Genomic DNA, 25,106 nt, shown 5'->3' on the forward strand with positions numbered 1-25,106 from the left:
TATATATGAATGCAGGTTTTCGTAATTCGCACGGAACGAAATAGATTTCACTTATCGATGTTTTGTGCTCAGCGTGTATTGACAACGTTGCGACCAAAGGAATTTGCACATGGCATGCCAACACATATAGAGCTGTACGTACGCATTAAGCTGGCCCGGTGTGCCCACGTGACAATATACATAGATAAATATTTGACTACATGACTAACCATGCATATTTAGATGTACAATATTCGCTCGTTGTGTAAAAATGGTAAATGATATAGATGCGACTGTAGTCACGTATTTGGCGTTAGTGTAATATAAAAATGTATATAAACCCTTCATTCGCTCACGTTAACTTTGTTTCATATTTTGCGCGTCGAAAAAAATTATGCGAAAAGGAGTATAGGACACATCATAAGCTTGATTCATGAAGTATTCAATAATTTATAATTTCTTTGTCATAAGATACAATTCAAAGAAAATGGCTAATTGTTTATTACGAGATCAATAGTATAATTTCTCCAATAATAAATGATAAGTTTAGAGTGTCTCAGTTGACATAAATTTTCTCAAACTTTCATTTCACGATTTGTAAATATTATTACACTTATGTTACTTAGCTCGATGTGTAACATCATTACAAAACAATTAGTCGTTGATCAAGTTCCGAGTGATAAACATGGACTTCAGTGATGTATATAACTCTGATGTCAGGTAATTTTTGTTTTGTGAGAATGAAATTTAAAAAAAAAAATGGCATAATACTTTATATTATTGGGAATATTGCAGAGTGAAGAAGGAACCAGATGATGTTTCCCGAATTAAAAATGAAGATTATAAGATAATTGACAATGCATGCGATGCTAAAAACGACGAATTCTCGAGTTTTTGTCGAGAAAATTTAGTAAGTGTTGATGTGGTACTGTTTAGTCAATATTTTGATCAAGTATTTTTACTAATCTCATTTCCAGATTTATGGGCTTCGTAAAAATGATGAAAATTCTGGACCTAATAACGATTTGGAAATAGAATTCGAATGTAAGGACGAGAAGCTCGGCATTAATTTATTAGTAGTCAAGAAAATCGAGGACGATTATCCAGATCAATGGCAGCATATGAAAAATAGTTGCGATTATCAGACTCCAAAAAAAATTAAAGAAGAAATTGTCGACAAAGTAAAAGAGGAATTGAATTTGGATGGTAAACTCAGTGATGCATTTGATGCAAATGAAAAAACATTTGCTCAAAATAGTCAACACAAAATCCAAACTGATAAGGCACGCAATCGTACCAAATATCCATGTAATATATGCGGTAAAAAATTTGCACGAAAAAATTATCTCAAGGTCCACATCGATGGAGTACATAATGGTGTTAAACATGCGTGTGGTGTATGTGGAAAGTCTTTCCCACAAAAATTTCATCTCAAAATTCACATCGATGCGATGCATAATGGTATGGCACCTACTTGCGAAGTATGCGGGAAGAAATTCTTAACTGAAGCTGCACTCAAGATTCACATCGATGCACACAATGGTGTTAAACATCCATGTAATGTATGCGGTCAAAAATTTTCACGAAAAAGTTATCTCAAGGTCCACATCGATGGAGTTCATAATGGTGTTAAGCATACGTGTGGTCTATGTGCAAAGACTTTCACCCGAAAAGGAGATCTCAAAATTCACATCGATGCAATTCATAATTGTATTAAACATGAGTGTGGTATATGTGAAAAGACATTCACACAAAAAAGAGAACTCAGGAGGCATATCGAGGGACATAATGGTGTTAAACATCCATGTAATATATGCGGTCAAAAATTTTCACGAAAAGGTCATCTCAAGGTCCACATCGATGGAGTTCATAATGGTGTTAAGCATGAGTGTGGTCTATGTGCAAAGACTTTCAAACAAAAAGGTTATCTCAAAATTCACATCGATGCGATGCATAATGGTATGGCACCTAAATGCGATATATGTGCAAAGACTTTCACACAAAAACGTTATCTCAAAATTCACATCAATGCGATGCATAATGGTATGGCCCCTACTTGCGAAATATGCGGAAAGAAATTTCAAACGAAGACTGCACTCAAGATCCACATCGATGGACATAATGGTGTTAAACATGCGTGTGGTGTATGTGAAAAGACATTCACACAAAAATGTATTCTCAAGATCCACATGGATGGACATAATGGTGTTAAACATACGTGTGTTACATGTGGAAAGACATTCACACATAAATGTTCTCTCAAAATTCACATCGATGCGATGCATAATGGTATGGCCCCTACTTGCGAAATATGCGGAAAGAAATTTCAAACGAAGAATAAACTCAAGATCCATATCGATAGAGTACATAATGGTGTTAAACATGCATGTAGTATATGTGGAAAGACATTCATACTAAAGGGTAATCTTAAAAAACACATGAATTTGATGCATAATAAGATATTGTAATAAGTGCGGCAAGACATTTTCTCAAAAGGATCGTCTTATAACTCACATTAAAACGCAGCACGAAGACATTGATCACGCTTGTGTTTTATGCGGAAAAAAATTTAAACATAGAAAATATTTATGCAGACACGTCAAAAATGTGCATGAAGGCAATATTCAAGCATAAAATCAATACAAAAGATCTTGAAACGTACCTATCAATACCGCGCAAAATGATGAAACATCGGGACAAATAAATAAATTAACTTATCATAAATTAACATGTATTTATTTATTTGCATATAATAAATAAACATATCATACATTTTTGCTCAGTAGTGATACTCAAAACACGACATATAATATAATTGTCATCGGTACAATTTTAACTGAAGCACGACATAATTATACTATATCTCAATCATGTTGCGCTCAGTATAGTGGTACTCAAAACACGACACATAATATACTTGTCATAAGTACAATGTTAAATACAGGCAAACCCCGTTATCCGCGGATTCGTTATCCGCGATTCTTCGTATCCGCGGTACCCCTATTTGTGACCCAAATTCAGTATCCGCGGTTTTTGTTTTCGTATCCGCGGTTTTTTTCTGGAGGTTAAAATTTTGTGCGGTCAAATTTAAAAATTTTTTTATTAATTTTTATTTAATTATGTCTCGTCCAACACCAAAAATAAACAGTTTCAATCGAAAAAAAGCGCGATAGAAAAGTTCTTAATTTGGTCGAACAGATCAAAATTCTCGACGCGTTGGCATCTGGTGAAAAAGTTGCTACAATCGCAAGAAGATTCAACGTCAACGAGTCTTCGATCAGAACAATCAGACAACGAGAAAAAAACTCGAGAGAGTGCAAAATCTTTGGGGAAACATGCAGAACAATGCAAGATAAATCATAAGTAAAATTTTAGCTGATGCAGAAAAACTCATTGAACGAGCCATAAATCATGATCCAATAATGACTCGTAGCCTTCAATTCAAGCAAGATATAACAAAATCATTGCAGTGTTATGAAAGTTTATACAAAGAGTTGATGCCCAGAGCGAAGCAAAAAAGTTTGACCAAGTATTTTACTCGAAAATAAATAAATACTTTGACTTTTCATAAGAAAAAAGGTGTTTTACTCTTTCGTACATTGACATTTCAGCTGGACGAGGAACCGAACCCCCCTTTTCCCATTAGAACAATGCTTCGGTATCCGCGGTTTCGGTATACGCGGTACTTTTTCGGAACCGAACCCCCGCGGATAACGGGGTTTGACTGTACCGATACACAAGTAAGACCAATCGCAAACAAAAATTACGTTTTTTCGAAGTGGAGATGTCGCGAGGTGCAAAACTCAAAATTGCATAAAAAGGCATTTTTTGTATATTAGGATATACGGATGTCACTAAAAAAGTATACAGCACTCCGTGAACACCTTAAGAATGCTATGTAAAATTTTCAGATCGATTGGTTTATCCCTGCATGAGTTATCGCAGTTAGAGTAAAACATCGAAAATTAGCAATATCGAATGTGTACGACTTTGCTGCGCTCGGCATCAATAAATAATACATTACGCTATATAACGCGCGTGAGCGGCGAGCACAACCAGAATTTGCATGCACTCGTTCGCATGCAGAACCAATATGTGTATGGCGACGCACTATGTGGTCAGTAGTTTAAGACTACTTTTATTTTGACTAGACGACAGAGTTTTTAAGCAAGATTTTCTCAATTCTAACACAAAAAACATTTTAAATTCACTTTGATAAGAAATTGAATTGAATGCTGAAACAGTTGACTAGTAATCTGCACAATTATTTTTTCACACGTTTGTGCTACCAGGGAATGTATGCTTCATTCAAAAGAATCGAAGTGCAATCGTATTTTAGGCAAATCGATTACTCGAGGTAGGCATCGATCGTACGCAAAACGATCGCCTTCATGGATGCGAGCAGTTCTATATTCTTTTTTAAGGTCAAGAAGAATGAGATAAGACTCGACGATGGCAAAATTTTTGACAATCCAAGTTTCGCGGCTTGCAATTATCGATGTATTCAGAATTGCCGTCGCGCGCGGCTTTCTCGTTTGTAAATCGTTTGTCGAGGCGTCGAGTGCCGATGATAACGAAATGGACATTTTCTCGTTGAACGAGTCGAGTTGGTTTTAATGTTTGATTGTTAAAAAAGATTAAACTGAGCATACAGAAAAACGATTAAAACTATTCTCTCTCTCTTCGACAAACAGTGCGAATATATTCTCGGATTCATTGAGATTACGATGAAATATCTACATTCGTTATAGATTCAGAATAAACTCGTGTAAATATCGAATCGATCGGTTTGTTTACGCAGCGTTGCGTACACGTTGTAACTCTAATTATTTTTAATCTAATGAATTAAAAAACCATACAACAACAATCGTAGATAAAAGTTTTGAAGCAGGAGGTCGTTTCAAAAGAAAATAATTACGATTCTCGCGCTTACACATTAATGATCGTTCGCAAATAATTGCCACCGGTTATTTCTCAAGTGGCATTTGTGAAAAGACGCACGCGCCAACGAAAAAAAAAATGATATAAATTCGGCCAGATCGAAGTCGAAGAGCATCACAAGTGTCTCGACGACGGCTTAGCTCACAACTCGATCGTAAGGAACGAAAAAAAAGTGAGACTCTCGTTCGATCGTTGTTAAAATTATAAACCAAACTTATTGGAGTTGTAATAATCGATCAATTTTATTCTTTTTCTCCACAGTCAAGATGAAGAGTTTCATCCTCCTAGCGGTACTGCTCTGTCTGGCTGTCGCCTACGCCCAAGAAAATGGTAAGTAACACTTCCTCTCTCTCTCTTAACAAAACGTGACTTTGTATCATCTCGTTCTCCTTACAGACTCGCTGGAAATCGTGTCGCGCGCCGAGTGGGGCGCCAAGAGGCCACGCCGCCAGCCCCAGGCCCTCACGGTCGATCCGGCCAGCCACGTGCTGATCGCCCACACGGCGGGCGGCTTCTGCCGGGAGCGTCACGGCTGCTACATGCATCTGCGCAACGTCCAGGCCCTCAACGTGCAGCAGTCCGGCTTCAACGACATCGTGTACAACTTCATGGTCGGCGGCGACGGCCTCGTGTACGAGGGTCGCGGCTGGGGCGTAGCCGGTCAGCACACCCCGGGCTACGACGCGAGAAGCATCGCCGTGGCCTTCGTGGGTGACTTCGAGTACAGGCGGCCGACCGAGGCGCAGGTTCAGGCGGCCCGCGAGCTCATCGCTCACGGCGTGAGGCTGGGCATGATCGCGGCCGATTACAAGCTCGTGGCGCAGAGGCAGGTCATGGCGAATACCAAGAGCCCCGGCAAGCAGGTCTACGACATCATCAAGGGCTGGGAGCACTTCTCGCTTTGAATTTAGATGATAATGAGCGAATTTGTATAGTATCGTTGTAGCGTTTCAATAAAATTCATGTGAAATCTTACGTTTTCGACTCTTGGTTGTAATTTTGTACTCGATGTATACCAGCTCGATCGCGGCCGATAAGATTTTCGAGAAATTTTAGTATTACAAAATACCCTCGGAGATAATCGACGTAATATGCAAACTTTTATTTTTTGTTTCAATTACGACACGATTAAACGACACGATATATCAAAGATAAGACCGCACTTAGTTTTTGTTTTTGTGTGTGTACAGCGTTGAAGAAACAACGAAACGATTATCGCATGAATCGAGATTTAAATTCAACCCAGTTGAATTATTAGTACTTAGAAACGACGAGCGAAGCGGCGCGCAGAATTGCAAAATATATTATTTGCGTCTATAGGTCTAGCCGACAGAAAACAAAAGGCCGCCGCTCGTGCATATGCTACCGCACGAAAAAGTCATTTTTCATTCGCGCGATGACACGCACGACTCATTGGCTCGAATTGCGGGATTATCCCCCTCGATGCGTCGTATATAGTATTTATAAAAGTACGATCCTACGAGACGTCGGAGCTCGCGCGTCGCAATTGACACCAGTGCTTCGTTGGAGGCTGCAGCGATCGCGCACAGGTGCATAATAAGTATATTGTAATAAAACGCGCAATTCTAGGCGAACTATAACAAATTGTCGACCATGAGCCCGAGGCTTCGTCGCTTCTCGACGGCGTGGATGCTGCTGCTGATGCTCTGCGCGAGTTGCTGCCTCGCTAATCCCACCGGTGGATCGATCGGTATGTATATATTCGAAAAAATTTTTGATTATTAGAAAAATCGGTAGGAGTAATTCCAATTCTTACTTTGAAAGTTGTACACCTTTATTTAACATTTTTAGGCTTGTAACTTTAGGATCAAAATATTCCTAACTAAGCCTTCTGAGTATGGTGAAGTTGAAGATTGATTTGATTCATGAATTATAAATGCAACTTCGTAATAATAATAATTCATCATCAGCTGCACAATAATAAATACTTGAAATTACGTTTGTCGTGTATTTTTGAAACATTTAGTGTACAAAAGGGTATTCTTATTTTTTAGGACCTTTTTAAACGAACTCGATTTTATTTATAAATAAAATTTCTCGCACATTTTACGTCTACCCTGTAAAAGACGATTCATTTTAAGTCCAACTAAAAGTGTTGGAAAGTGACATGTGCTTAGTTTAAAATTTGTTTAGTGGCACAGTAATAGATTGTAAGAAACTATTTCTAATATCGTGTATCGAACTCTTATTTCAAAGTATAGAGGTGAGTTATTCATAAATCGACACATTAATCACGTTTTCGCAGACACGAACGAGTTCGGCAGCGGCAAGTCGAGCGCGCCGCAGCAGCAGGAGCGCAAAGACGTGCGCATAATCGGGCGGGCCGAGTGGGGCGCCCTGGAGCCGACCGATCATCATCGGCATCAGTCCGAGACGAGCCGACCGCGTCCGCTCAAGGTCCAGCCGGCGCCGTATGCCGTGATCGGCCACACGGCCACCCAGTCCTGCTACAACGAGGCCAAGTGCCAGGCGAGCTGCCGCCTCATCCAGACGTTCCACATCGAGGCCAAGGGCTGGCTCGACGTGGGCTACAACTTCCTCGTGGGCGGCGACGGCAACGTGTACGAGGGCCGCGGCTGGGACCAGGCGGGCGCCCACACGCACAACTACAACAATCGCAGCCTCGGCCTGGCCCTCGTGGGCGACTTCACCTTCAAGACGCCGCCACTGGAGCAGCTCGAGGCCACCCTCGGACTGCTCGAGCTCGCCGTGGCCAAGGACAAGCTCGCACGCGACTACAAGCTGCTCGGCCAGCGACAGGTGGCGCACACCTCCAGCCCGGGCGACAAGCTCTTCAACGTGATCAGGACCTGGGAGCACTGGTCCGAGAGTCCCTAGACGAATTCGACCTACGGATGCTTAGCAAAAAGTTATTGTTATTATTAAAAAAATTGAAAGCTAGAGCTCGATAGTTGTGATTGCGGTGCTTGCGTGACTGATAAAGATTACGAATATCGTTATATCATGTACTATATTTACGTAGCGTCGTTTTAGTCCCTCGTTATAATCTCTCCATGTACATATAATAACTCATAGTTAAAAGGTACTATACATTAATCATAATATATAATACAAAGAACGAAATAAAAGGCCACTTTCGAAAGATAACGTAATGATTTTGAACTTGACCCTTTAAAACGACGATCCAAGAATACATAATATCAAAGCCTGTTTTTTCCAGTCTGCGCGTTGCCTCGCGCCTTCAATTGCGGCATACGAGTGCACGTGTACGCGATTGATAATAATTGCGCGCACACACACACAATGCTGCGCACAGCTGATATAGAGCTCGCACGTCAGGTTTATAATAATAGGCGAAAAAAAGTTGCGCGGATTCGAGTGCAGTCGCCTCCGTGCGCGCCTCTCTTGTAGCTGCAACTATATACATTTGATTTTTCAAAAATACTACAACAACGAGAACACGTGGACCTGTTTTGTGTCCACGGAACGTCAGCGAAGGTATTAAGACCGATTATATAGAAACTTATATATAAAACAATTCGTTTGCTTTTGACAATGAAATCTGACGGTTGCGAAGTGAGATTTATCAACGATGCAACGATGGTAAGTTTTTACTGGATCATTAACTTATTTGAATAAAAATTAACAATCATTTTAACTGATATAATCGTCTCCGGGGTATAGGATTATTCGCGGTCAATGCCTACAAAAAGGGAGATTTAATTATTAAAGAAAATCCCTTGGTCGGTTGTCAATTTCTTTGGAATCAAGATTACGGCCATACAGAAGAGTAAGTTACGTGCCTAACAAAAAGTACAGATTTTGCACTACCGTATCCTGAATTTTGCCAGATAGATACAGCGGCCATTGCAGTATGTGAAGCTTGTGGCACCAAATATTGCAGTTCCGACTGTCGGAATGAAGCTTTGACGAGGTATGGTATTTTAAAAATTTTACTTCTTTTTCTTAATTGAAATACTAATTTAGTCATTTTTTTCCAGTTATCATCAAAGTCTCTGCTTGCTAACAAAAGATAAAGTTGATTCCCATCCACTTGTTGAATTGCAAGAATTACATGGAAAGAAATGCATCCCAGACCAGAGTTCATGGATATTATGTTGATACCCCTAACAGTTGCTATGATCAATCAGGCATCGGATAAACAAGTTATGATTTCGACATTTTATCAACAAGAATTTAGACATACAGAAGGATGTGCTTTATATACCTTGACTTCACATATATGGAGAGTTAATAAAAAGTTAGACATTGCGCTGTCAAAGGTTACCTTCAAAATTCAAGGTCGTGACACTAGCAGTCTAATTGTAATAGCTACAAAAGACATACAGCCTGGAGAACAAATATCGGAGTGGAGATCTGAGTATATTAACAAAAGTTCATCATATATTTAAGGGAATTATCTTGTCTTAAATAAATTATTTCTTTGAAAAAAGATTGTTTGTGGTACACGAAAATATCAGTATTTTATTTTTACAAAGTATGTATCGAATATTTTGTAGTGTTTATATTTTATTGTTGTTATTACTAAGTACAGTGACTTCGCAAAATATATACTTTTATTAATTATTATCAGTGCAGTTTTTTTTATAAATCAAGATATTAATACAAACTTATTCAAATTTGATCTTATAATTTATTTTTCAAAATAAATTATATAAATTATTTTTTTTAAAAACTTTCTTTGTCCACGAGACAAATCATATTCAGTGTTAGATATAATTTGAGAGCATTCGTAATACAGTTAAACAATAATCCTTTAACAATTAGAGCTTTTATTGTTCTATCAGTCATTGTAAATGAAACGACACGTACTTCGTTAACATTATGTTAGCGTTTTCGTCGCCAGATGTCCAGACGTTTGCTCGCGGAGGCTCCTGCAAAAAAAAAGAGTCGAATCGATCCATTAAGACGAAGATGAAGTTGCAATTTTTGTCTTTCAAGTCTACTTCCGTTTCTGGGTGCAAGAGATGTCGTTAAATTTTGACTTGCAACGTGTGCGCGACGCAGTGAAAAGCCGGGAGTTATTCCTGACTCAATCTATTTCAACTTTTTTATCGATGAAAAAATTAATCACTTCGATATTGTCAGTATGACAGGCCACGTGAAACAGCGATAACCCCTTGTCAACAGACATTTTTGGACGATCTACAACGATTTCGACCGACCAACAACGAAAGTATATAAACGTGTTAATGATAGTTGTTAGCGCTAGGTTAAGGTAAAACACAATCATTTTGCCACAAGTTTTATTGAAATTCTAGAAAAAATCTCAATAAGCTTCAATACATACTCATCTATCGCATACATAATCCTTACGACCTTCATGGACTGTCATTTTGTGAACGAGCAAATGCGATCTTTTTCCGCATTTTTTCTCGCAATTATCGCATACGTAATCTTTGCGACCTTGGTGGATAGTCTTTTGATGTTTGATCAAATTGCTTCGTTCCCCAAATTTCTTTTCGCAATTATCACATACGTAATCTTTGCGATCTTCGTGAACTGTTATATGGTGTCTAATCAAATTGCATCGTTTTCCAAATTTTTTCTCGCATATGTCGCATGCAAAATCTTTCTGATCTTCATGGACTGTTTTTTGGTGATGGAACAAATGTCTTTTTTGTCCAAATTTTTTCTCGCACTTGTCGCATTTGTAATCTCTGCGACCCTCGTGGACTGTTCTTTGATGGAAGAGCAAATGCGATTTTTTCCCGAATTTTTTCTCGCAGTTATCACATGCGAAATCTTTGCGACCTTCATGTACTGTCCTTTGGTGGAAGAGCAAATGCGATCTTTGTCCGAACTTTTTTTCGCACTCATCGCATGAAAAATTTTTGCGACCCTCGTGGACTGTCCTTTGGTGCTTCAACAAATCTGATTTACTCACATACTTCCTTTCGCAATTTTCGCATGCGTAGTCTTTGCGACCTTCATGGACCGCCCTTTGATGCCGAAACAAATCTTTTTTCAGTCCAAATTTTTTCTCACAACTGTCGCAAGCGAAATCTTTGCGACCTTCATGTACTGTCCTTTGGTGCTTCAAGAAATCTGATTTACTCCCACATTTCGTTTCGCATTTGTCACAGGCGAAATCTTTGCGACCTTCGTGTACTATTTTTTGGTGAAAAAGCAAATTGCTTCGAGCCCCAAATTTCTTATTGCACTTATCGCATGCATAATCTTTGCGACCTTCATGGACTATCCTTTGGTGCTTCAACAAATCTGACTTCCTTCCACATTTCTTCTCGCAATTTTCGCATGCGTAGTCTTTGCGACATTCGTGTACTGTCTTTTGATGGGAGAGCAAATGCGATTTTTTCCCGAATTTTTTCTCGCAGTTATCACATGCGAAATCTTTGCGACCTTCATGTACTGTCCTTTGGTGGGAGAGCAAATGCGATTTTTTCCCGAATTTTTTCTCGCAGTTATCACATGCGAAATCTTTGCGACCTTCATGTACTGTCCTTTGGTGGAAGAGCAAATGCGATTTTTTCCCGAATTTTTTCTCGCAATTATCACATTCGTAATCTTTGCGATCTTCGTGGACTGTCTTCATGTGCAAGAGCAAAGTGTGTGTAGTATTAAATTGTTTCGAACACATTGCACATAAATAATCTCTGAAAACTTGGTGGAATACTTTTCTGTGCTCGAGTAAATTTGATTCATTATCAAATTTTTTCTCGCAATCGTCACATGGGTAATTTTTTTGACTTCCGTGAACCATTTTTCGGTGCGTATTCAAAACGCCTTGAGTCACAAATGTCTTTTCACACATGCCACATGTGTGATATTTTCGAACTTCGTGTACTAACGTTTGGTGGTACAGCAAACTCGCTTTATGTGAAAATTTCTTCTCACACTTATCACATGGGTAATCTTTGCGACTTTCGTGGACTGTCTTCATGTGCGAGAGCAAACTATGAATAGTATCAAATCTTTCGGTGCACATTTCACACAAGTAATTGGTGAAAACTTCGTTGGATAGTTTTTGCTGCTCAAGTAAAGTTGATTTGTTTTCAATGCTTTGTTTGCACTTATTGATCGTGAAATCTTCGCGATTTCTATGCATTAGTTTTTGGTGCATAATCAAACACGATTGATTAACAAATTTCTTGTCGCACTTCCCACATGCGTATTTTTTTTGTTCAGTGTGAACAGTGAATCGGTGAAATATCATACTTGATTTTATTGTAAATATCTGCTGACAAATATCACAAATGTACTTTTTGTCGCTTGAAGCAACAACGTCGTGTTCACTTGAATTATCTATTGAGACAATTTCTTCCGATTTCTTCTGACTTTTATCCATTTTGGTGCCACGGAAATTTAACGAGTAAAATTGATCTTTTCGGTGTTATATCGTGGGAATCGGTTATAACATTCAATAATTAATTTGATTTTACTGTAAACATGATCGGTGTGACGGGAAACAACGTCAAAATCATTTATGATCATATTGTTTACAATTAATTTGCCGATTCATCTGTTTATACATTGTTCTTACAATACTTGAAACAATTTAAAATTCTAAATTATTTAGCTTCATACTTTAATTTATAATTAAGCATCATTTCTACATACAAGCATATAATAAAATCATAATTAGACATTAAGTATTCCTTTCAGGCGGTACACGCAGCGATTTTCACATTCGAACGGAAATAATTCAAACAAACTAAATAATCATAACTGTCGCTACAGCTTTGTAACATTATTGAGCATAGCCACAGAAGGAAAGGACCAACGGCTTGTTTATACCAACAGCGGGAGCTGCAGTGCAGGTAAAGTTTCGTGTTGAGCTTTCAATTGTTTATTGCATCAATAAGTAGGTACTCGCTGATTTTTTGTTTCAGAGCCACTGACAGATCTCAGCATTTTGTGACAAAGCTCTCATAGCTCTTGGGACGACCGTTTCGTGTTGCGCGCGCTCGCAGAGCATCATCGAGGTTATAATATAGCGCTTTTTACGCGAGCTGCCACCGTCGCCGCCGCCGCAATCGATATCGTCATGGCTAGATACAACTTACGATCACGACGACGGACGATCGAGCCGACGTAAGTATATTGTAACGGAGTCGTTGTCCGCGACGATGATTCACGATATACGCAATGTCGCATTACAAGTCCAGCGACTCGTAAATCGTAATTCGTAAACGACTCTCTCGACGCATGCGCGTCACTCGCCGAGGAGGAGTGGAGCGAATGTGCAGCAGCAGCAGCAACGCGTTGCATTTTGCAATTTACCGTTGCGCTTTATTGCAATGCAATGTTATCCAACTGCAGTAGCAGCCGCACACAGCAGCAGTATAGAGCAGCGAGCCGCCTCAGTTCGCGCGTCGCTTCGTGCTCGCGCTCCGAATTTCCACGATAATATCGCGCTGCTCGAATCGAATTCACGATAATCTCATACCGAGAGAGAGCGCGAGAGAGCAGCCATTCGGGCCAGGACGTTTCTGTACTATACACCCCCCTCGTGCGCGGCGTGCCTATACAGTGCGGTGGTGCAGCAGCGACAGCAGCAGCAGCTTCGATTCAATGAAGAGGGTGAAGAAGAACGGCGGAACGTGAACGGCGCCGCCGCCACCGCCGCCGCGTCGTCGTCGTTGGTTGTGTGCGTGTGACGCAGTGTACGTGTGTGCGTGTATGTTACGCAGCTGCGCGCACGATCTCTCTCTCTGCATGTTTTGTATGGTGTACGTGTGAGACACGACTTTTACGCGCGACTCTGCCGAGAGTGGGGAAAGAAAGAGAGAGAGAGAGAGAGAGAGAAGCAGCTCTCTCTCTCTATATACACAGCAGTAGCAGCAGAGTGAAAAATGGCGTCGTCGGCCAAGTTCCTCGAGGAGGCTCTGAGCACCGACGTGGACGAGTCCGCCGTGTCGGCGTTGGTCGGCTCGCTCGAGACCCAGCTGAGCCAGAGCGGCGCCGCGCCCTGCGACCCGGTCGAGAAGGACGAGGCTTCTGCAGCGAGTCCCCGAACGGCTGCCGCCAATTTATTAACTGCTGACGCCGCCGCGACCGCTGCTGCTGCTGTTGTTAACGCGCCGCCTGCCTCTGCTACCACTACTACTACTACTACTACTACTACTACTACTACTACTACTACTACTGATGCTGCTGCGGCTACTGCTGCTGCTACAAATGCGACCGTCGTGACTGCTGATACTACTGCTGTTGCTGCTGCTGCCGCTGTCGTTGTCGCTGCTGCTGCTGCTACTGCTACTAATACAGACACAGACACAGCAGCAGCATCATCGTTCCCATGCTTCAGTTCAAGTTCGATTGGCCCCGACGCTGCAGCAGCAGTTGCGTCCAACGCACCGGTTAACACGCCGCCGACGCCGCAGCCGCCGACCAGTGACGCCGACGATCAATCGCCGCCGCCTGCTACCGCATCATCATCCACTGCTGACGCTAGTTCACCTGCAGCAGTAGCGGCTGCTGCTGCTACGACTACCGCTGCCGTCGAATCATCCACGTCCCCTGCCGAGGTGGTGCCCGAAGAAGGCCCCGTGACGACGACGACGACGGTCGATCAATCAGCAGCTACTACGACGACCACGACGACGTCTAGGACGCCGTCGCCACCGACAGAGCAAGCAGTACCGGTACCGGCCACGACGAGCAGTTCGACTTCTCCGCAAACGACGAGCACGCAGCCGCAGTCGCCAGTCGCGGTTGACGCACAGACAGCCGCTCCTGTTGTTGCTACTACTGCTACGGCAGTCACTACCAGCAGCACCACCACCCAAGACTCAACCAACATGACTGCTGCACAAGAGCTGGCCAAGCACACTGTCGTCACTTCTGCTGCCATGCAGCAACAACAACACACAGCAAACAACGTGGTGCCGAGCAGCAGTCCTACGCCGACTTCGAGCCCGCCAGTAGCCGTGAACACATCCTCTGATGCAGACAATCAAATCACAGATACCATCAATCGTGTTGCTAGTGGTGCTGTTCCAATAATCCCAGTGATCAGTCAGACAGTGCCTCCAGTGACTCAGGTCATTTCCAATGTCAACCAACTTGACACTGGATCCGGACAAATTACCCAAAATCTTGCTCAAACTACTGCCTCTATCAATCAGCTTTCAGCCACGATCGATCAGGTTGCATCTGGTATCACGCAGGTCTCTACAGTAGGCAATCAAATTTCTACGCAGGTTCCTACTGTTGTGAATCAAATTTCCTCTCAGCCTCCTATAACCCTTCATCAAATTTCCACGCAGCCTACTAATTTAAATCAAATTCCCATAAAAACTTCAACTATTCCTCATCAAATTACCTCGCAGGCTCCAACCCTCCAACGCTCAATAGTTACCGACCCTTCAAAAGCCCCTCAAATAGCCAAGGGGATCATACGATTGCCTGCACCTGGTATTCAAGAATCTAGTACTGTTAATCCAATCATAACCAAACTGAATCAAGGCCCTGCGGGCTCTGCACAAGCTTCGATTCCTGTAAGTCAAGTTTCTTCTACTATTAATCCAGTCACAGCAACTATCAATCAGGTGGCTTCCGGAATCACTCAAGCCTCTTCATCTGTAAACACAATTAATCCAGTCACTGCAACTATTAATCAGGTTGCAGCTGGACTAACAGAAATCTCGGCTCCTGTTAATCAAGTTTCAACCACAAACAGTCAAGTTTCCTCTGGTATTACCCCAGCCATGGTGTCAAGCAATCAACTTACTGCTACAATAAATCAAGTAGCTAGTGGTTTGGGTCAAATATCTACGCCTGTCAGTCACGCTGCTACTTCTATGAATCAAGTTTCTGCTACAATTAATCAGGTTGCAACAGGTTCTACGCCAGTCTCTGTCTCTGGAGTCACCGCAGCAACTCAACTGGCCAATCTTGCAAAGGTACAATCTGGTGAAAATGTGAAACTTGTATATACTGGTACTGGTCAGATCCTGACAACAGCTAACATGGTTACTGGACCTAATGGAAAAATTGCCTTTCCGGCTGCCCAGCTTGCAAATGGGACCATTGCCGTTGCTGGAGGACAACCTGTGCTACAAGCCACATCTAACACAGTGAGCAATACTACTGGAACAATTCGCAGCACAACTAATCAGTCAGTTAAGCAGACTGCTTTGGTTATTAAGGGTAATATGGCACCCACTGGCATGGTAACTCTACCGTTAAGTGCCCTGCCAGTGAGTGCTACTGGCACAGCCTCTGCTAATACGGTTACACATGTTGCTAACACTGCTACACAGCCACAGACTGGTAAACAGACTGTGGTGTCTAATCCTGCTGCTGCGTCTCAAACCCAAGCTGCAGCATCCACGGTTATGCCCAGTAATGTACAGATACTCAATGTAAATACTATGCGACCAGCCACTACTGTGGCTAGTCAACAAGGTGGTAAACAGGTCAATACTGCACGGGTTGTAATAGGACAGCACATGATGCAAGGCAGAGCGGGAGCATCGGGGGTATGTTTATTCAAACTGTGTGCCCTCTAACGCTTTTCATTTATTTGCCAATCACTTAGTAGATGCATTATTTTATTATTTTTCTTTACATCAATCTTCTTTTCATTTATTTACCAATCAATTAGTAGATGCATTACTTTATTATTTTTCTTTTCATCAATCTGAAGTTTTAATCTGATACTGTAGACTTAATTAATGATTCTTACAAATTTAAAATTTCAGAATATTAATTCAAGCATTAGAATTTATTTTTGTGCACTGGCGCATAGTTGGAAATTTTTTTTTATGTAATACTTGTGTTTATTTCAACTAACTTTTATTTTACATTGTTTTGCTACATTCATTTTTACTAGCTTTCAAATTTATTGCTTCCACATGCTACAAATAATTTTGTAAAAAATTACATTTTTTGCTCTCATTTGCAATATAATTTACGCTGATGCTTGGTGGTTATGGATATAAAACTGTTAGTTGAAGATGAAGTAATTTAAGTTAATGTGATAACTTATTACTTCTTTTTAACAATTCATAAAAATAAAAACTTCATAGAGTGCGATTTTGTTTGGTGATAAAATTGTTTTAAATTATAAATTGAAACATAAAAACTTTACATTCATATGTACTAATAATAAGCTGAAGAATTCATTCGACATCATTTTTTTATATTCATTGGGGCTCAACTAAAAGTTTCTAAAGTTCAGTCAAACCCAGTTTTAACTTCTGTTATACTTTCATTTATTCAAAAATTCATAAAAAAGGTTTTCAGAACCACATTATAATCCAAAAATTGTTCTTGAATATTCATTTGATTCTCATGAACCTGTTAACCTTTTAAAAAATCAAATTTTCATTCTTCTAAACACTTGTTTTATTGCAAAACTATCATCAAAATATTAACCTTACAAATAAGAGGGAATATTGTATAAAGATGTCAAAATATTAATTTTTTTTTCATACAAATTGGTTGAAATTACCTGCAGATTTGAATCGTCATGGAAGTTTTTATTTTTTAGAACCACAACGTCTGCTGATATAGATACTTAACTATTACATATTATACCTTACTGAAACCACATTTTTATTAAAAGTTATGCAATTTTCAAGTTCTGAACTATTTATTAAGTACAAAGAATGATTACAATTGCTTGGTAGTAATTATCTGAACTAAGTTTGTTACTGAATAAATTTTTAAAAACCATATAATAAGAAAGTAAAGTGTTTAGTCAGAAATTGAATATTCTTACTTTTTCTTTCATAAATTCATAAATTGATTTTTCATATCATGAAATATTTTTCATACCAGAAGTGACTACTTACCTGCCACTGCATAAAGCGGGAAGAAAAGGGCACTGGGTATGAAAAATAACATGCAGGCATAAGCCACAAAAAAAGAGAGCCCCAAAGCATGTATTTATGTAATTAATTAATTTGCTCAGATAATTGCATGTATATTGGGACTCTTCTTTTTTTTCTTGGCTTAGAGCAGTTATATACTGTTGATTAGTTTTGTGTTTTGTGGTATTTAGTTTGGTATAATAATCCCAGATCAGGTTTTTTAATGTAAGTAACTTTTGTTTTCTACATAGAATAATGAAACATAATGACGTTAATAAGTAATTTTTTTTTATTGACGAGTGAAATTTAGATTTATTTCTTTTGTAATTTATTTATAAGTTATTTTTGTAATGATGTAAATTGTAAGAAATTTTTGAAATCTTGAGCTAAGGTTTCCAAATAAATTCTTAGTTTCTTGTTAGCAAAATGTACTTATTAATTAGTTTTTGTTTCAATTTCTATGTACAAATTTTTTACAATCTCTTGAACATTTTTAATTAATTTGTTTACTTATTTTTTAGATAACTCTTCAGGCTTTGCAGAGTTTACAAGTTGCATCCGCTGGAGGTCATTTATGGTTGAAGACAGAAAATGGTCAACTACAATTGTTAAGGGTTGGTCCAGCACCATCTGCAAATGCTCCAGCAGGAACTGTGCCCCCTACAAGTTTAGCAGGTCAAACTGTTGTAGGAACTCCAGGACCAACAGGCACAACATACCGTCTGGCAACTTTGCCTGCTGTAAGTAGGCTGAATACACAGTTTACTGGTCCAGCTCTAACCACAATGAAAAGGCCTATACAGGTGATACACTCTATTACCTTGTTTAAGACTCAAAAAATAGCCTTCAAGTAGCAAATTTGTCTGTGCATCTTAGCATTTGCTGAGTTTCTGTTACAAGTAGTTAGTATTTTGCAAACAGATACCATAGCTAAATCGAAAATGATTTGTAGTACTAATCTTGAAAAAAAAAATTTAGAAATTTTTCATTTTTTTTTAGTTTTGGAATCTCTTGAGGAATCATTTCTATTTTAACCACCAACAAATATTAAAAAAAATTGTTTTGACTTTATATGTGCACTTAAGTAGAATCATTTATTGTGAATTGTATTCTTTTAAATTATGATATTTCTAGTATAGTTTTTTCATTAAATTTTATGAAAATTTTTATTTTCTTCTGTGTATTTTGAGTAGAAATTTCATTAGATTTCATAGAAAGTCGTAGAAATGCTTGCTATTTTGATGAATCAATATTTTATGGTAGTAAACTCAATGTTGTATAGCTTTGAAAATAATGTTTTATATTATATTACTAGTATATTTTATATTCATAAAATTAATGATTCACAATATTATAAAAGCCATAACACAAAAGGAAAAACATCAAGTCATCTAAATTAAAAAAATTATACATTTTAGAAGTTACTAAAACTCTGTACTTGAAATTTTCATTAGCTAAAATTGCTTTTAACTCCACAAACTATGAGTCTTATTAAGGTATAAGTGTCATCATTTTTGTTTTAGATAAAGGATAATATACATTATAATGTATATATAGAAAAACATTAATATTCATAAAGTGTTCATAAAGTATTCATATATCGTAATTTAATTCAAAGTTTGCTCTGATTTTGAATTTTCAAGTGAAATGGCTTTTTGCAGCAATGAAAAAATTTTAATCCAAAAAGTTCTTGAATATTTTTGACTTTCATTTCAATAATAAATTATAAATTTATATTTTTGTTTTACATGATTAGACTGTTGCACCCACTGTTACAACAACAACAACTGTGACAACCCCTGCAACCACTGCTGTAGCAACTGTTACAACAACAGCACCAGCACCAGTGACCAATTCAGAAAGTGTGCAAACACAGGTATATTATATTGATATTTATTAAATTTCATTTTTTTCTGGTCTTCAATTGTGGTCGTCAATTTTCATTATCATTACAGCGTAATTCATCAGATAATACCAAAGAAAAGTGCCGAAAATTTTTAGCAAATTTGTTAGAGCTGTCTAGTCGAGAGCCAAGACAGGTTGAACGAAGTGTTCGTACTCTGATACAAGAATTGATTGATACAAGAGTAGAGCCAGAAGAGTTTTGCGATAGGCTTGAAAGGCTTTTGAACGCTTCTCCTCAACCATGTTTGATAGGGTTTTTGAAAAAGAGTCTACCGCTATTACGGCAATCTCTTGTTACCAAGGAGTTGGTAATCGAAGGAATAAGACCACCACCAGCAAATGTTGTTTTTTCCATAGCTTCAGCTACACCTACTGTAGTACAGGTACACTTAAATTCTCCAATTTACTTACCATGTCTAGAATCTTGTTTTAAAAATAATTTTACTTAGAATTTTATAAGTTTGCATGATTGTTGAAATACTAAATTTATATCTTTAAATAATAGCAAAACCAAAGGCCAACTGTTGCGGTTGCACCGGCTTCTACAGCAGGCGCACCTGCGCCTACACAAGTCATTTCATCTGCAGCGGCAATTCCGTCTCCAATGGTTCCAGGACAAATACGTCTACAAGCTCCTCTCACAGGAATCACAAATTCTCCTCGGCCTCCTCAACCAATAATTCAGCAGAGAGCGGTAAGAAATATTTTTGATTTATTTCGAACTGATTTTTTACAATACAGAAGAAAATTTTAATTTTAAAAATATTCTCAAATTACTTCAAGATTTTTTTTTCATACCAGAAAAATTTAATTTTAAGAAACTTATAATCATTCGTTAGTTTTTAAGCAATTTATTATTTTTATTTTTAAGAATGCGAAAAAACCAGCACCATCTATCATTACAAAAAAAGTAAATATCTCAAACATCTTTATCTCATTGTTTGCTTTGCATGACAAATTTTCATTTGCTTAATGCAAAATTGAATTAGGAAAATTTGAAAAAATTTAGAATTCAAATTTTTCATAATCATAAATATAAATCTGGTTAGTGGGAGATCAGAGCTTGTTGTTCATGATTTAAGGGGATGCTAAAAATGAAAGCAATGAAATTTTATGATAATCATCTGAATTTTCAAGTTTCTTGGCTCATTTTAAAACTTTCCCAAAAATTTCTCAAGAAAGCATTTAAATATATTCAATTTTATTATAGATTTTCCATCCCTTTAAATGCTCATTCTCATATTCAATAATGAAAATTGCATTTATAAATTACCTAGATAAAAATAGTCCTGGTCTAGTTGTCAAGGATACTTAATCCAACAAATTAAATGTATCATATCTTTCAAGTAATCAATTAGCTTAATGCTTTTTTGTAACTCTCAATCACATGCGTAAATTATACTATAAAAGTATTATGAAAATTGCCATAATTTATGTTGTTAATGTAAATATTCCATATTTAACGTTTACTATCAACTTTTCTTACTAAATTTTCATTTAACTAACAAACTGTTGATTTAAATGTAATAATTATTATTTTTTAGTACTCAATGTTTGTGTGTACTTTAAACTTTTTATTTTACATCAATTCATTAACGGGAATGATATTTTAAAATCTTAAGTGTATGAATGTTACTTTTTAAAATTGTTACTTAGATAAATCAAGTATTACTTGAATGTTTCTACCATCTAAAGAAATCACTAATTAAATTAAAGTAATAAAATTAAAGTTTGTTCGGGAATGTAAAAGAATAGTGTAATTTTTTTAAGGATGAATTTTAAAATTTATTTTACTTTTAAAGGTACGACCTGCGACAACTGTGGTTCGTCCACCAACGCAATTTCAAGTAAAAACTTCAACGGTTCCTGCTGCTCCACAACAGCCACCGATTATTAGACCACCACCTCCAGTAATAATTCAAAAAAATTTACCAAGCACAGCTGCTGTTAAAACTGCCCAAGCTGGTCAAGTTGCTACAACTAAGGTTACTGCTATCACCACAACTGTGTCCAATCAAGTTAGCAAAGCCAATGTGCCTTCTCCGCAAATTAAGCAAGCGGTCATTAAAGAAAAAGAAAAAAAGAACTTTTCGTCAGCAGCATTCACGTAATTTACTTTTTTTAATTTTTCAATATAGCTTTTACATTTGACAGTAATCATTTTTCAACAAAATACTGATGTTAATTTATAGTGGTGACGATGATATTAATGATGTAGCAGCTATGGGAGGTGTCAATATACTCGAAGAAAATCAACAAATTCTAGGCACGTCTAAGTTAGTTGGAACTCAAATTAGATCTACTAAAGATGAGGCATTAATGCAACTGAGTTATCTTCAGCAAAGAATTAATACCATAGGTAAATTTGAAAACATATAACTTACTATATAGCATGACATAAAGACATATGATACATTTTTCGAATTATTTATAGTGAGTCAGCATGGACTAGAAGAACCTAATCAGGAAGTTGCTACATTAATTTCACACGCTGCTCAAGAAAGACTTAAAAACTTGATTGAGAAATTGGCAATCATTGCCGAACACAGAATAGATCTTAATAAAGTAAAATATAAAAAAATATCTTTTTACAATATTTTTAATAAAATTATTGGTATACGTATACTGATTACATACTCTATTTACAGGCTGATCCTAGGTATGAAGTAACACAAGATGTAAGAGCTCAATTAAAATTTTTAGAAGAATTAGATAAAGTAGAAAGAAAAAGACACGATGAGGCAGAAAGAGAAACACTTTTGAAGGCTGCCAAATGCCGAACAAAACCAGAAGATCCCGAGCAGGCTAAACTCAAAGCAAAAGCGAAAGAGGTACGTTTCTCGATTTTGAAAATTGTTCTTCCTAAAAACATGCAATTATAATGAATGTTAAATATTCAATACTTTCTTCTACAGTTACAACGAGTGGAAATGGAAGAAGCACGACAACGCGACGCTAATTTGACAGCTCTGCAAGCTATTGGTCCCAGGAAAAAGCCTAGACTAGATCTTAGTGGAGCTAGCACTACCACCGGGCCAACTGGTAATAGCAACGTTGCAGGAACAAATACTGGTCTCAACAGAACATTATCAATGCGACCTAGACTGAAACGTGTTAATTTTCGTGATTTGCTTTTCTTACTTGAACAAGAAAAGGAAACGTGTAGAAGTACAAATTTATATAAAGCTTATTTAAAGTGATGGACACCTTATGTGCAATAGGACGTGCTTCCTCAATCTATCTGTCTGTAAATTACAGTCTATTTACTCAGATTGAGAGTGGATTAAAATCTAGGATAAATTTTCAAAGAAAACATTTCTTTTTTGTGTTTCCATATGAATCACCATTTATTTACTCAGTTATCTGTTACATGATTAACAGTGAACACGAATGGCGAATTTTCTGTAAAAATCAATGTGTATATTGTCAAAAACTTCAATTTCTTATTGAAGTTCCGGTTTTAGATATTTTTAAGCTGGAAGTGAAAATAATTATATTATAAGAAAAGCCTTGAAGGTATATCAGCCCAATTTACTGATAATTGGTGTGAGCTGTAGTTCAGATCCTCTATTTATAATTGCATAAATTGTACAGCATGTTTGTAATCATTTTTTTTCTTCATTCATCATTTACAGTGAACATAAATGTGTTAGGTTGCGTCAATATCTTTATTAATTAATAATAAATTATGTGCTAAATTTAATTGTCGAGGTAGAAGTTGAATATTGTTTTCGTAATTTATGTAGTTTTTTCAGATTTTCTACAAACCATCTTTGTAACGTTTCAACCTATATAGACATCTTTAAGAAAATTGGAAAATTTTCTCCAAGTAAGATATGTCAACTTGGAGCTAGTGTAATTTTACACCTTCATGTACGGTTAAATTTTGATGGTTTGTAGAACTTTTTTGAATGATAAAAAAACATACCACTCGTGTAATCGATTATTGGTGCCGATAAAATTTATGCTATTGTTTGAATATATATTTAAATTACAAAAACGGCGACCGAAAAAATGTCTATGAATGTGCCTGAATATTCGTGTGAACGATCTTGACGAATTAATAATTGGTTACATGATTGCAAGATAACTACAAAATGAGAAACTTATCTTGGTTACTGTTAATTCTTGATTATTAATTAGCCTCAATTTACGAGAACATTTTGCGCCTATATAAAAGCAATTTTTTATATAATTAGTGCTGCAAGAACTTTAAGCTGCAATCTTTCTATGAAATTATCATTGAAAACTTGATAGGTCGTAGATCAATTGATTTCTGATCTGAATTTATACATCACTAATTGAGCATGTTTTATGAAATGAATATGCTTCAAGAAAACTAAAATTTTGTCTTAAAAACTCATTTTATGTTTGTTTTGTATCCATAAGGGTATCATGAAAGCGATTAAAAAATGCACAATGCATGAGGTACATCTTCATAAATATCGATAAAATGTACATAAATCTATATGAATATCGATGGACCGAAAAAATGTGTCTTTTAAAAGTTGTTGTTCCAAAAAGAATAATTTTTGGTTCAATTCACCAAAATTGTGGGTGTACATAGTTAAGGCTGTGCTTCTGCGGAGATGTAATACTGATGTATAATAAAAAATTGGCGAAACCACTGTAAAGGTTGTATTTAAAGCTAAATTTTTTACAACTAAATAGTTTTTTTACAGTTGTTTCAATTTTCAACTTTTAATCGATAAATAATATATGATTCTATGTGTGAGTTACCCCTTTCCCAGAAGCTGTAAATATATATTTAATCCTGCATTGCTCTCGAGTTATGCCTCGTAAAATTGTGTTTTTGTTATTGATTTTGTAAGTGTATTTACGATGATTAGAATAAAATTTATTAAAAAGATCAAACAATATTTTATTGGAGTAGAAATTTTGTGAAACATTACTACTTATAAATAAGTTGATAATGCTTCCGATCAAGAAGCAATACTTGAAGATTCTTAGAAAATAAAGTTACTGGCATTACATAGTGACTATATGTTCTCTTAAAATTGGATGTGCGAATGCAAATGAATGTAAAAATTAAAAAAATAACCATTTCTATGTACCTGATTTGGATGATGAAATAGTGATTTTTCGAACGTCATAAATGAGCCGTGGAACAAAGGTATTTATTTTTGCAAAGGTCGAAAAAAGCTGTTGTATTTAGCTTTTAAAATGGTCTTATCATTCATTAGCTCGCGAATGCCATAAGTTAAATTGAAATGGAATAATTTTTACAAATTCAAAAAAAAATATTCAATTGAATTAGTGGGAAATCATTTTCAACCACCGCAGAGAAATATTTCATTTGTGTTAATTTTACCTCTGTATGATACCATTGAAATCACCAAATGTAAAATATTTAAATGATTCGTTAACAATTACGATTAGTTCTTCAAACATTTATTTATTTACAGTAATCAATCCACATTAAAAACTCGATGCCTTTATGGTCCTTGTAAAATATTGTACAGAAATAGAATTTTT

The 25,106-nt window shown here is 37.2% G+C and overlaps 3 protein-coding genes and 1 long non-coding RNA gene across 10 annotated transcripts; all 4 read left to right on the forward strand.

Annotated features, from left to right (window-relative positions):
- The first annotated feature begins 612 nt into the window (after positions 1-612).
- LOC106655386 lies at positions 613-5,825 on the forward strand. The gene is made up of 6 exons (XM_023463173.1): positions 613-699; positions 775-889; positions 957-1,358; positions 1,722-1,785; positions 5,182-5,250; positions 5,317-5,825. Exons 1-6 carry the CDS (start codon positions 665-667, stop codon positions 5,823-5,825), a joined length of 1,194 nt encoding a protein of 397 aa, XP_023318941.1. The 5' UTR covers positions 613-664.
- A 605-nt stretch (positions 5,826-6,430) lies between these two features.
- LOC106655445 (peptidoglycan-recognition protein SC2-like) lies at positions 6,431-8,049 on the forward strand. The gene is made up of 2 exons (XM_014375836.1): positions 6,431-6,631; positions 7,187-8,049. The coding sequence occupies exons 1-2, from the start codon at positions 6,535-6,537 to the stop codon at positions 7,777-7,779; spliced, it is 690 nt and encodes a 229-aa protein (XP_014231322.1). The 5' UTR covers positions 6,431-6,534; the 3' UTR covers positions 7,780-8,049.
- A 326-nt stretch (positions 8,050-8,375) lies between these two features.
- Positions 8,376-9,367, forward strand: LOC106655453. Its single transcript, XR_001339447.2, has 3 exons — positions 8,376-8,505; positions 8,587-8,836; positions 8,904-9,367. It is a non-coding gene; the product is annotated as an uncharacterized LOC106655453 (long non-coding RNA).
- Positions 9,368-12,523: 3,156 nt separating this feature from the next.
- LOC106655479 (transcription initiation factor TFIID subunit 4-like) lies at positions 12,524-24,485 on the forward strand. Of its 7 annotated transcripts, none has more exons than XM_014375894.2 (14): positions 12,524-12,704; positions 12,777-12,978; positions 14,195-15,791; positions 15,903-16,370; positions 18,227-18,508; positions 19,462-19,581; positions 19,661-19,993; positions 20,116-20,304; positions 20,482-20,520; positions 21,413-21,717; positions 21,803-21,969; positions 22,045-22,175; positions 22,259-22,441; positions 22,526-24,485. In XM_014375894.2, the coding sequence occupies exons 2-14, from the start codon at positions 12,932-12,934 to the stop codon at positions 22,808-22,810; spliced, it is 4,146 nt and encodes a 1,381-aa protein (XP_014231380.1). In that variant the 5' UTR covers positions 12,524-12,704; positions 12,777-12,931; the 3' UTR covers positions 22,811-24,485. The 7 variants fall into 7 exon arrangements, with proteins under 7 accessions (XP_014231380.1, XP_014231381.1, XP_014231377.1 ...); XM_014375895.2 differs by having other exon boundaries at positions 14,195-15,386; positions 15,510-16,370; XM_014375891.2 differs by having other exon boundaries at positions 12,753-12,978; positions 14,195-16,370.
- The last annotated feature ends 621 nt before the right edge of the window (positions 24,486-25,106 follow it).

This window comes from Trichogramma pretiosum, unplaced genomic scaffold (genome assembly GCF_000599845.2).
Source record: "Trichogramma pretiosum strain Unisexual culture from Peru unplaced genomic scaffold, Tpre_2.0 scaffold101, whole genome shotgun sequence".
In the NCBI taxonomy this organism is placed as follows: Eukaryota; Metazoa; Arthropoda; class Insecta; order Hymenoptera; family Trichogrammatidae; genus Trichogramma; species Trichogramma pretiosum.